This window comes from Heliangelus exortis, chromosome 1, assembly GCF_036169615.1.
Source record: "Heliangelus exortis chromosome 1, bHelExo1.hap1, whole genome shotgun sequence".
Lineage (NCBI taxonomy): Eukaryota > Metazoa > Chordata > Aves > Apodiformes > Trochilidae > Heliangelus > Heliangelus exortis.
Window position 1 is genome coordinate 195,779,005 of NC_092422.1, and position 13,354 is coordinate 195,792,358.

At 44.6% G+C, this 13,354-nt stretch overlaps 1 protein-coding gene across 5 annotated transcripts in view; it reads left to right on the forward strand.

Annotated features, from left to right (window-relative positions):
* The window catches only part of EXOC4 (exocyst complex component 4), a 441,701-nt gene that overhangs the window by 150,513 nt on the left and 277,834 nt on the right, over nucleotides 1-13,354 (forward strand). For 2 of the 5 annotated variants that reach the window (XM_071734223.1, XM_071734225.1), the window contains exon 10: nucleotides 6,334-6,435. The exons of 2 other annotated variants lie outside the window; for them this stretch is intronic. In XM_071734223.1, coding sequence (XP_071590324.1) covers nucleotides 6,334-6,435 — 102 coding nt within the window. Of the gene's footprint in view, nucleotides 1-6,333; nucleotides 6,436-12,113; nucleotides 12,229-13,354 lie in introns of those variants that run through there. One more of the 5 variants, XM_071734226.1, reaches the window with a different exon arrangement.

The window sequence follows — 13,354 nt, forward strand, 5'->3', positions numbered from 1 at the left end:
AGAAGAGTGTCCAGTGCTAGGAGAAGGGGAAATGGTTTGAAAGTGCAGGAGAAGAGGTTCAGCCTGGAGCTTAGGAAGAAGTTCTTCAGGAGGAGGGTGCTGAGACTCTGGAACAGATTGCCCAGAGAAGTTGTGGCTGCCCCCTCCCTGGAGGTGTTCAAGGCCAGGTTGGATGAGGCTTGGAGCAACCTGGGCTGGATGAGAGGTGTCCCTGGGCATGGAGCTTGGAGGAGATGAGCTCTGAGCTCCCTTCCCATCTAAACCAATCCATGAAATATCCCAGCTGAGAAACTCACTTGGGTCACTTTGTCCCTCACTGGACAGATGGTCACATTTTCCCAGTAAAACTGGACATGGCAGCTGCAGGAAATGCCTCTCCTGAAACACAAATCTGAAGGCTTTATGAAATTGTGCTTGTAACAGAGACTGTCTTGAGAAACCTCATCAGGAGTTTCCATATTGAATATGGAATTGTGCCTGAAGCTTGGTTTTGATGTCTGTGTTCTTTATATTAAAGCACCTGAAGTAGGCTTTTTGGAGGATCAGGGTTTATATGCAAAAGAGCAATTTCTTAATTGTGAGATTTATTGGTATTGAAGAGAGAGGGGAAAAGAGTGGAGGAATCCTCTGACACCTACATTAGCCTGCAGCAGAAAAAATGTCATTTAGGGAGCAACTTTCTGTTGCCAAAAGTAAGATTGTAGCATTCTGTGCGTTCTTTGTCTTTATTTTTGATCTTTTAAAAATTAATTTGTTAGTGGAGCATTGTGATATGGAAAGCAAAACCTAAATAATTCACAATCAGGGACTTTTTCATTATTACCCACTGACTTGAAAGCAACCATTGCACACTTCTAAATGCAGCTTCCACCTCAGAACCCAATACTGATGTAATTTTTGCAACCTTTTGCTTTCTAATTAGTTCCCTGGAAGAGAAGCACTTAGGACTCTATTAGTGGTAATAAGTGACACGTATATGAAGAGGAGATGATATATTGCAAGATATGTAAATATCTGACAATTCTGGTGGTGTTAACACATGTCCCTGGCCCTAATTGCTGAGCTCAGGGCTGTGTTGGGTATTTCACCTATCTGGGAAGGAAAAAAAAAACAAAAAACCTCAACAAAAGCCTTTTCCTCCCTTTGTCAGCTTGCTTGGGAACTGAAGGAACCCAAATGTTTGTTTAGAGGTGAGATAAGGAGCTGCTCTGTGTCTGAATACCCAGCTGCATTACTCTTGCAAACACAGATGTCAGGCTGTAATTTTTAGTTTCAATAGATGAGTTTGGGGTTATTACATTAACCATACCAGATTGAGCACTTATCTCCACTGTTATATTGTGTCTGTAATTATATGGTGCCTCAGTACCACTATAGTCTCTTGGAGCCTGTCTGGAATATAGAATAGTGTATTAAAGATAAAGGCCAGGGGTGTTTTTTTACTGAAAATATTTATAGCTTTTTTCCTTCTTGTTGTTTTAGGAAGTAATTTCATTTGTAAAAGTCTATAGAATTGCTTTAGGGCTTATCTTGGTTTGTGCTATAGCTAAATGCTCTATATTCCTTTTTCTTAATAATCATCAGTTACTCCATCCTTTTTTGCCAGCCTGCATTTTTTTCCATCAGTTCATACATTTTTGTGTCTGAACTATTCAGCTTCAGACCAAGGAGGCTTTGTGTTTGCCACTGACTCGTGGAGTTTGGGGCAGGAATAACCTGACATTCTGGGCTATGTGGAAATGGTGCTGTGCCATCTGTGCACCTTAATTTCATTCAGTATCCTGCAGGTAGGAATCATTTATCTAGCTAAAGGCTTTATTTTTAAGACCATTTTTGTAACCAGAGGATCCAATTTAGGAATTTAACAAAAAGTCACCCACTGTACCTTGGCCTTTACCTCTGTATGACAAAAGACATTTATCCTATTTCAGGTGCTACAACTACAAAGAAAAAAAAAAAAGGGAGAATAATTTTATTTTCTCCTGTTGAGTGAGGATGGAGATCTAAAATACTGAGATACAGCTGCTGGAGGCAGGGAAAAAATACAGCATCTCATATCTGGGAGGCAGAAGAGCTGATGCCCTATTCCCTGTCCCTGCTACAGAAAGGGGACAGATGATTACCAGGACTCTGCATGGTGTCCTTCTCTGTCACTGCTTTTACTCCTTCAGAAAACCAGAGTCCTTGCACAAAAAACTTGGTGTTACATTGCAAAAGGATTTTAAGTGTGGTCTTAAACATTTAAGACGTGTTGCAGAGTATTTAGTATCTGCTAATCCATGTAGCTGGAACACAGATGGTGATCAGCTGTTCCTGTTTAAAATTTTGTTTTCTGGCCTGGAGAGGGTTTGGTTTGTATGTGCAGCAAGGCAGGAAAGTGAGGGACTTTTTAAAATAGAGAAAAAATCCTGCCTGGCCTCATAAGGCGATGGAAGCAATTGGGGAGGGAGAGAGGTGAAGCCTTCAACATTTCTTCCCAGGGCTCAATTTTTTGTGGGGGGTCTTGTTCAGTATCTTCATCTGTGATGAAGAGGAGGGGATTGAGAGCTTCTTCTTCTTGGATCAGGAATAATGTGGCCAACAGGGCCAGGGAAAGGATTCTTCCCCTGTACTCATCTCTGGTGAGGCCACACCTTGAGTCCTGTTTCTTTTAATTATTGTAATCTTTCAGTCCTTGATACCTTGCTAAATTTATTACCAGGTCTTATCTTTAGGTGTCTGTCAGGCATAAAACAGAAGCTAGTTAAGTTTGGAATAAAAATCTGTTAATTGTGAATATGTTGGATATAGTTTTAAAAGAGCAGAAAAAATACCCATTCAAGAGTCATATTTCATATTTTCAAAGTGTTTACATCAGTGGTCTTGTTCAGTAGCTTCATCAGTGATCTGCAGGAGGGGACTGGGGGCTTCTTCTTCCTGGATCAGGAATAATGTGGCCAACAGGTCCAGGAAAGGGATTCTGCCCCTGTGCTCAGCTCTGGGGAGGCCACAGCTTGAGTCCTGTGTCCAGTTCTGGGCCCCTCAGCTCAGGAAGGAGATTGAGGTGCTGGAGCAGGTCCAAAGGAGGCAACTGGGCTGGGGAAGGGATCCAGCACAGATCCTCTGAGGAGAGGCTGAGGGAGCTGGGGGTGTTGAGGCTGGAGAAGAGGAGGCTCAGGGGAGACCTCATCACTCTCTCCAACTCCCTGAAAGGAGGTTGGAGCCAGGGGGGGGTTGGGCTCTTTTCCCAGGCAACTCTCAGCAAGACAAGAGGGCACAAGAGGTCTCAAGTTGTGCCAGGGCAGGTTTAGGTTGGACATGAGAAAGAATTTCTTTCTGGAGAGGGTGCTCAGGCATTGGAATGGGCTGCCCAGGGAAGGGGTGGATTCTCCATCCCTGGAGGTTTTTAAGAAGGGACTGGATGTGGCACTCAGTGCCACGGGAACCACGGTGGGAGTGGATCCAGGGTTGGAGTTGATGATTTCCAAGGTCCTTTCCAACCCAAATGATTCTGGGATTCAGTAAGTTTGCAGATAACACCAAGTTGGGTGAGATTGTTGATCTGTTCAGGGGTAGGAAGGTTCTGCAGAGGGACCTGGACAGGCTGGACCAGTGGTTGATAAAATGAGGTGTAACAAGACCCCAAAACCCCCATGCAATGTTAGAGACTTGGGATGGGGTGGCTGGAAAGCTGCCAAGGAGAAAAGGACCTGGGGGTGCTGGTTGATACCCAGCTGGATATGAGCCCAGGTGGCCAAGAAGGCCCCCAGCACCCTGGCTTGCATCAGGAATGGGGTGGCCACCAGAAGGGCATTGCTGGTGGCCCAGTGCTGGGTTCAGTTTTGGGCCCCCCACTCCAAGAAGGACATTGAGGGGCTGGAGGGAGTTCAGGGAACCAAGTGGGGAAGGGTCTGGAGAACAAATCCTATGAGGAGAAACTGAGGAATTGGGGATGTTCGGTTTGGAGGAAGCTGAGAGGAGACCTCATCACCCTCTACTACTCTCTGAAAGGAGGTTGGAGCCAGGGGGGGTTTCTCTTCTCTCAAGTAAATAATGATGGAACCAGAGGAAATGGCCAGAAGTTGGACCAGGGCTGTTTTAGACCAGGTTTGAGGAAAAATTTCTTTCCTGAGAGAGTAGTCAGGGATTGGAATGGGCTGCCCAGGGAGGTGGTGGATTCTCCATCCCTGGAGGAATTTAAAACCCATGGAGATGAGGCACTTGAGGACATGCTCTGGTGGGCACAGTGATACAGATATGTTTATTTTATCTATTTAATTGGGGGGATATTGATAGTTGGATGTGGTGATCTCAGAGGTCTTTTCCAACTGGGACAAATCTGTAAGAACCAGCTTTAGGTGAAACCCACAATTGTTTGTGCTTGGTTTGGTGTTCTGCTTTTTAATGTTTTCTGTTTACTCTGTATTTGATCAACCCAGGCAATCACATCTTATTAAATCACAGAGAGAATAAGAATGAATTTCCTCCCTTGCCCAGTGGACTGAATGAAACCCACATCAGTCTCACCTGATACAAATTTTCCACTCTTGTAGGAGGTAATGTTATAAATGTTCTGAGCAAAGAGGTGTTGATTTTATGTGTTGGGTGATGGACCTGTAGGAAATCATTGTCAGTAGTGGGGATACAACCATAGGTACCTTATTCACAGTACAGAAAATGTTGTGGTTTTCCTTTTTTTTTTTTTTCTCCAGTCTTTTTTTTTTTCCTTGTGGGGTGTTAGAGCTTCCGAATGAGTTAAAACAACCATAAACCACATCTTATACTCTGAGAAGAGTCATTCAAACTAAGTAATGCCATAGAATTGAATTAAATGTGGGGAGAGAAGATTGAAACCTCTTTCTCTCTCTTTTAATAGGAAGCTGATGCAAATGGCAGTGGATAAGCAAATCATAATACCTTCTGATGAAAAGTGGCAAGTTGGAGTGATAGGTTGGATTGTCTATATAGGAAGTTAATGATGCAGTTATAAAGCAGAATGAGGGGATGGATGTGGTAGAGGCAATAGCAGTGAAATTAAGCAGGTTAATTCCAGGCCTTGATGCCAGACTCCATTACTCTGCACTAGGAGTGCAGATTACTGCAGTTTTCTAATATGTTTAACCCACTTCAGGCTTTCTGATCATGCTTGTGCAGGAAACAAAAGGATGAAAGTGTTTTAACTTCATATTTTTTCCTTTTCTTCTTATAAATATGGATTTTTTTTTTTAATGGGAAAATACCCATTTCCAGTGCACTCAGTGTCCAGTGGCTGATGTTCCCATGGAGAGCACAGCAGGGATTTAATCTGAAAGATTCACCTGGAGAAAATTGTTGTACTTCACTTCCAAATGGTTTTCCAGTATGGTTTTACTTCTTGTAGTTTTTTTAACTAGGATTTTTTTTCTTCCTTTTTTTTCCCCTTTTTTCCTTTTCCTTTTCTTTTTCTTTTCCTTTTTTCTTTTCCTTTTTTTCCTTTGCTTTTTTCTTTTCCTTTTTTTCATTTTCTTTTTTCCTTTTCCTTTTCTCTTTTTTCTTTTCCCTTTCCCTTTCCCTTTCCCTTTCCCTTTCCCTTTCCCTTTCCCTTTCCCTTTCCCTTTCCCTCTCCCTCTCCCTCTCCCTCTCCCTCTCCCTCTCCCTCTCCCTCTCCCTCTCCCTCTCCCTCCCCCTCTCCCTCCCCCTCTCCCTCTCCCTCTCCCTCTCCCTCTCCCTCTCCCTCTCCCTCTCCCTTTCCCTTTCCCTTTCCCTTTCCCTTTCCCTTTCCCTTTCCCTTTCCCTTTCCCTTTCCCTTTCCCTTTCCCTTTCCCTTTCCCTTTTCCTTTTCCTTTTCCTTTCCCTATCCCTCCCCCTTCCCTTTTCCCTCTCTCTCTTTTTTCTCTTTTCTCTTCCTTTTCCTTTTCCTTTTCCTTTTCCTTTTCCTTTTCCTTTTCCTTTTCCTTTTCCTTTTCCTTTTCCTTTTCCTTTTCCTTTTCCTTTTCCTTTTCCTTTTCCTTTTTCCTTTTTCCTTTTTCCTTCTTCCTTTTTCCTTTTTTTCTTTTTTTTTTTTTCCTAACTAGCAACATTTTTAAGGAACAGAGCTGAGCATAATACAGTCAGCTGAGAGCCTTCTGTTTTACCTTTTAGTTTTATTACAACCCCTCCTCAGTCAGAACCAGCTGGTTAACATCCAATCTTCTGCATCCTGGGATGTGACTCTCAGAGAATGAGGCTGTGTTAATCCTGCTTGAACCCTCCATTAATTGCTGGCATAGTTTCTTCAGCTCCAAGCTCTGCTATTGATGCTGAAGCTATGCTGTGATTTCCTAGGGCAAGAGATGACTTTGTACAAGCAAAATTTTTTAACATTTGTCATCCTAGGGAAACAAGAAGGAACAATCCTGTTAACCAAAGCCCTTTGCTTTCTGCCTGCCCTGGCACTGAGCTCTGCCCAGCACTGTGACATTTGGCAGATTTCTCCAGGTAAAACAGACTGGGGGTTAATGAGGGTTGTCCTGGTGTTCAGAAGGAATAGAAACAGTCTCATTTTCTCTGAGCTGAGCTGGATCAGCATGGCTAAGTGACAAAATGTCTGAATTTGTAGGCAGCACCAGTAAGAATCAGAATTTAACAAAGAACGGGGCTGTTAAACTTTGCCAAGTTTTCCAGGAGTACTTCTCAGGGTAGATTTTGATACTGAAAAGGTTTTTCCCACTTCAAATACTATCAGTGACGTTGTGTGGCCAGTCAGAAAACAGCCAGTTCCTCTGCAAGTCAGGTAAATGAGACTTTTGATCTTCTCATCTGCTTTCCTCAGTTTATTTGGGAAGTCAACAGGACTAAACACCCAGCCCAGTTCTGTGTTTAAAAAGATATTAATGTGATTTCTCATCTTAAGTAGCCTTAATGTTAACCTTCTATTAAGTTGCCTGTTTATTTCAGTTATTTATCAAATGGTTTAGGTTGGAAGGGACCTTAAAGATCCCCCAGTTCCAACCCCCTGCATCCAGGGACACCTCCCACCAGCCCAGGGTGCTCCAAGCCCCATCCAAACTGGGATGGGGCAGTCACAGCTTTTCTGGGCAACCTGAACCAATGTTTCACCACCCTCAAATTAAAGAATTTCTTCCTAATGTAATTGTTTTCAAAGTACTGCACATCACTAGGTTGTTTTACTTTATTTCCTCCCTCATGCCACTACCAAGATGCATTTCTGAATGTTCTTAAGAGCATCAGCTTGGTGGCTACAGCACTCCATAATGTAAAGAAATAACAGTCATAGATGCTGTTTGTAATTTCTTTTTCTGGGTAATGATCCAGACATTTTATTCATTGATTTGTTAGTGCTGCTTCTTTCATTACACACATTCATTCAACAAAGATATGGGAAGTGGGTTTAGATCTCTTGGGTTTAGGCCACTTATTGAAGAAAGGTTCAAGAGTGACTGATAACTTGGAAGGAATCCTGGACCACAGTTGGACAGGACTTGAGTAAAACTACACTGAACATGGAACTTCCCTATGAAGTCAGGCTGAAAGAGTTGGAGTTGTTCAGGCTGGGTAAGGGAGCTCCAGGAAAACCCTATTGCACCCCTTCAGTACTTAAAAGATGCTTGCAAGAAAGATGGGGACAAACATTTTAGTAGAGCCTGTAGTTATAGGATAAGTGATGTCAAAGTGATGGTTTCAGACTGAAAAAATGGGAGATTTAGACTGCATATAAGGAAAAAAAATTGTGCAGTGAGGGTGTTGAAATACTGGCCCAGGTTGTCCAAGGAAGTTGTGGCTGCCCCATCCCTGGCAGTGTCTCAGGTCAGGTTGGATGGGGCTTGGAGCCCCCTGGGCTGGTGGGAGGTGTCCCTGCCCATGCAGGGGGTTGAAACTGGATGACCAATCCCCATTGCTGGAAGCATTCAAGGTCAGGTTGGGCAGGACTCTGAGCAACCTGATGTTGGTGAAGATGTCCCTGCAGGAGGGTTGGACCAGATGGCCTCTAAAGTTCCTTTCCCTGTCAAAGGAGGGGATTCTCTCCCTCTGCTCTGCTCTGATGAGACCCCACCTGGAGGTAGAGGGGAGGGGATGGCAGCCAGGGGGGCCTTGACAAGTTTGAGAAGTGGGCTGTGCAAATTGAGGGAAGATCAACAAGTCCAAGTGCAAGGTTCTGCACCTGGGTTGAGGCAATCCCATGCACCAGTACAGGAGGAAGGGAGGAGGAAGGATTAGGACAGCCCCGAGGAGAAGGATTTGGGGGGCTTGGTGGACCAGAAACTTAACATGAGCCCTCAGTGTGTGTTTGCATCCCAGACACCAAGCAGGTCCTGGGCTGCATCAGAAGAAGCAGAGACAGAAAGTCAAGGGAGGGGATTCTCCCCCTCTGCTCTGCTCTGCTGAGACCCCACCTGGAGCTCTGTGTCCAGTTGTGGAGTCCCCAAGAGCAGAAGGACACAGAGCTCCTGGAAGGTGTCCAGAGCAGAGCCACTCAAATGCTCAGAGGGCTGAGCACCTCCCTGGGAAGCCAGGCTGAGGGATTGGGGTTGTTCAGCCTGGAGAAGAGGAGGCTCCCAGGTGAGCTTAGAGCAACCTTCCAATATCTGAAGGGGCTCCAAGAAAGCTGGGGGAGGGCTTTGGACACGGGGGGGTAGGGAGAGGAGAAGGGAAATGGGTTAAAAGTTGGAGAGAAAGGGGAGATTGAGGTTGGAGATGGGGAGGAAATTGTTGAATTTGAGGGTGGGGAGAGCCTGGCCCAGGTTGTCCAAGGAAGTTGTGGCTGCCCCATCCCTGGCAGTGTCTCAGGTCAGGTTGGATGGGGCTTGGAGCACCCTGGGCTGGTGGGAGGTGTCCCTGCCCATGCAGGGGGTTGGGACTGGATGAGCTTTAAGGTTTCTTCCAACCCAAACCTTTTTATGATTCTGTGATTGTCAATCTGAAGCATTCTGTGATGATCTTCATACACTGAAGCTGTAGTGTGAACCATAACTAGCACTGAATGCAGGCAGAAAATACTCATTCCAGAAAGGCATTTTTCTTTAATGCAAGTTAAATAAGCAGCTGGGAGTAAAACACAATTATAGTGCCACACAAACCAGACCTTTTTTAATGAATCCCTGCAAAGAGGTTCCCTTGAAAAGAGTATAAATACCTATTTTAAGAACAAGACGAGCTGCTGAGTGTCAGGGATTTAAAAACCCCATACAGCAGTGATTCTTTTAACTGGATGTAGAGCTGTGTTTTCCCCTTTACTCTGCTGTCAGGTGGAGAAGTGTCTTTTTGAGAAAGGCTGTTGTCTAATACAGGTTGTGGTTTTGAGGGTGGTGTTGGAGGTGTTGGAGCCTCTCTGATGTTGAATTGAGTCTCCTTTTTTATTTTTGATTCACCTGATGCCAACAAGAAGCAGTGCTTGGAGCCCTGTGCTCCCATTATCACCATTTAGCCCCCAGTTAGCTCCTTGGCTGGGTGGCTTCTACCAGTGCTGTCTTTGGGAGAGCATCCAGGAAAGTTGGGATCTGGAAGCTGATCCACAGAACAGATGGAGTGACATGGGAGAAATGGAAAGTGACACAACAGATAGCATATTGAAAGGAAAAAAAAAACATCTTCAAGGAAAACTGTGCATTAGGACAAAATGCAGCTTGCATTTAATAGCTCTTCTGGCACAGAGAGATTTTTCTGTCACCTTTTTTCCCTTCTTTTTTTGATCAGCCACTCTCTGGTTAAGAACTCTTTTTTCCAAGCTTTGAAGATCATCACTTGGAGAAAGTGAATGAGTCCAGAAAATTTGGATGCTTACTTTGTCTTTTTTTTTTTTTTTTTTTTAAGTGGAACTTGACTTTCAAAGTCACTTAACTGACCTATTTTCCTTTAAAATACTTCCATGTTTCTCCAGTCTATCAAAAATGTCACAAAACACCTCTTCTGCTGTGATGTTTGTTCTCAGGTTAGGCTGAGCCTTCAGTTGCTGTGGAGATGAAGAGTTTCCCTCCAGTCCTGCTGCCTGATCTCTGAAAAAAATACAGATACAGCCTCTGATTTTCAGTCAGGGAGTTCACCAGGTGGTAAAGCAGAAGTTAAGACTTGAATACTCTACTTCACTTTCTTGAGACCCCCACCAGGAATGCTGCTATTTATCTCTGGGTCCCCAGCAGCAGAAGGAGATGGAGATGCTGGAGTCAGACCAGAGGAGGCCCTGGAGCTGCTGGGAGGGCTGGAGCAGCTCTGCATCTTCCTCCAGGCTGAGAGAGTTGGGGGTGTTGAGGCTGGAGAAGAGAAGGATCCCATGGGGAGACCTTAGAGCACCTTCCAGTGCCTGAAGGGGCTCCAGGAAAGCTGGGGAGGGACTTGGGACAAGGGAATGAGGAGGAACACTTGAAAACTGGGAGAGGGGAGATTAAGACTGAATATTAGGAAGACATTTGTTGCTTTGAGGGTGGTGAGACCCTGTTTCCAGAGTTCTGCAGCCTGGAGAAGTTCTCTCCTTCCAGCTGATCTGCCCCAGATGCTTCAATGAGAGAGGGGTTTCTGAATCCCTGCATTGCTGCTATGTTGGTTTTAAGCCTGGAGGATTTTGCAGATCTAGGGCTGGAGCCACCTCCCTGGGAAGCCAGGCTGAGGGATTGGGGTTGTTCAGCCTGGAGAAGAGGAGGCTCCCAGGTGAGCTTAGAGCAACCTTCCAATATCTGAAGGGGCTCCAAGAAAGCTGGGGGAGGGCTTTGGACACGGGAGGGTAGGGAGAGGAGAAGGGAAATGGGTTAAAACTTGGAGAGAAAGGGGAGATTGAGGTTGGAGATGGGGAGGAAATTCTGGAATTTGAGGGTGGGGAGAGCCTGGCCCAGGTTGTCCAAGGAAGTTGTGGCTGCCCCATCCCTGGCAGTGTCTCAGGTCAGGTTGGATGGGGCTTGGAGCCCCCTGGGCTGGTGGGAGGTGTCCCTGCCCATGCAGGGGTTGGGACTGGATGAGCTTTGAGGTCCCTTCCAACCCAAACCATTCTATAGTTCCATGATAATTTTCACCTGAATTTCTTGTGTATATAAGTGAGAATACATGAGACTGATGGCTTCAGAAGGAAATGGTGCATTTCCCCAAGGGACTGACAGGAGGTATCTTATCAAGAGATGTTCAGGGTACAACTAAGAGTTTTCAGTTAACTGAAAGATCTATCTTGCTTTAACTGATGAAAATTCCTCTCCTCAAGGGTCCATAATTCTGTCTCTGGCAGTGTTCAACAGAAAGATGCCCCTTGGTAAGAAGGGGATGAGTTGAGTTTTTCCTTCAGCTGAGGTGTCCATCGGAGGTTTCTTGCAGAGACCTTGGAAAAGTCCTTCCAGGTTTTTACAAAACTTCTGGCAACTTCATATTCTGGACATCTCTCCATCTCTGTTAAATTATTTAAGAGCCCAGAATACTTTGTCTGTTGGGGGTTTACTGATAGGATTAGGAGACTGGGGTGCCTCAAGAAACAGAATTGCATCAGCCTTAGAAAGAAAACTGAAAACGGAGGAGATGTTCTGGCTCTTTTTCTCAGTTAACAAGTTTTGTATCAAAGAATTATGCATTCACTTCATTTTTTTGTTACCACTTGCAGGAGAAGTGAAGACAAAAAAGAAAACTTTTTTTTTAGGGTGGGGAAAGAGAAGTGGCTGCTGGGGCTGGGTAGGTGCTGGAACAGGTTGGGAGGGTCATGAAGCACAAGTGTGGTGAAGCCTTTCACATCTCCTGGAGTCTCTTCTGCTCTTCACAAGGAAGTGACCTGAGACACAGGCAAGAACCAGATTCCTTCCAACAACTTGGCTTTGAATTAAATTGATTGGATGTTGTTTTAAGAGATTATTCTGCAAACTGCATCAGAGAAATAGCTATATTCACACCAAACTAAGCCACGGGGTGAAAATGCTTTAGATGGCAGCAATTCAGGCTCCAGCCTTACTCTGTAATTATTTCAGCTAGTTCTGTACTCTGAACAGAGCTGTTGGGATCACCTTAAGGGAATAATAACATTTAAAAATAACTGACTCCAGGTAGGTGGTGGGGAGGAAATTGTGTGTGTGTTGACCGTGCTGGTTTTCTGCTCTCAGTAGACACTCCAGAACTGACACTTTGATTCACTGGTTGACCATGATCTTTGCTTTTCTCCACATAGCAAATTAACAACCACTTGGGCTTTGCAGGCTTTGGGAGAGAACTTGCCTGCCAGCTGACTGGTGCTGGGTGATTTCAGAGAAGTTCTTTGCTGTTTGAGCACAGCTGCTGCTGTTGGGTTCATGTTTTCACAGCTCACATCAGCTGTGGAAAATTATTTCCCTGGTGAGACCAAGACCCCTCGGTGTTTGCAGCTCTGCTTGGAAATTTCAGGGTATTGGAGAGGCAAAAAAAAATTAAAATATTCTTTTTTGACAGGACTAGGAAATGTTTCTGGTGTCTGAGAAGCCATAGCTCTATGTGCTTGCTTGAACCTTTTCAGTTTGATGCCTGGGTCTGACATTCTGGACATTTCTGGTTGCATTTGCTTTGGCTTTCTAAGGAAACAGCTATCTGGTAGTGTCAGTGTTATTGGATCACCCTTCTAAAAAGAAAAGGAGACTTTGCTTTTCATCTTCAGTTTGAATTTGCTCGTTAATTAAAAAAAAAAATTAAAATATTAAGAAACATGATGCATTAGACTGCATGTGGAGGGTTGTTTGGAATATCTAGACCTGGGGCAGGTGTAAGTGTGAAGTTCAAACCCCTTGGCAGAGAAATAAGACTGCAAAGTCCTGTTAAACACTCCACATGAACAGTGCTGGGGAAAGAGAGCAGAAAAGAGAGGTAAAACTTTCCTGTTCTCTTCCTTGCTAATCACCTGGGTAGTGCAGCATTTCTAACTGAAGGGCAAAAACCCCAAAGCCCCTTCATCTTCTATTTCTCAGGCTTTTTGATGGCTTGTCTTACTCAGCTGATTGCCTTGACAGCTTCTCAGCCAGCTGATAAATGAAGGCTGCATTGTTTCCATTATATCCCAATATTCCTGTCTGCTCTGCTGTTAATGCTTAGTGGCAGGAGAAATTCCTGCTCTGTCTTGTGCAGGGAATCACTGAAGTATCCAAGAGGCCCCAGAAGCAGATGTGAGGGATCAGATTTTCTCTGCTTGTTAACTTACAGACAAAAAGATAAAAATGAATCTTTTTTGCTTCAGAAATTCTTGAGGTGAAAGCTGTGTATTCCTTCTGACAGCTGGGAGAGAGGCTTTGCAAATCATTAATGAAACTGTGAGCCAGACTCCTCCAGCATCCCTCAGCCCTTCAGGGTCACTTACAGGGGATCTGATCATGAAAGGTGGTTCCTTTTATCCTCATCTGAGAAAAGGACACTCCTTCAGGAGATACAGGAGGGATTTTCCACTTCTGCCCCAATATTTAGATGAGTGGTGGAT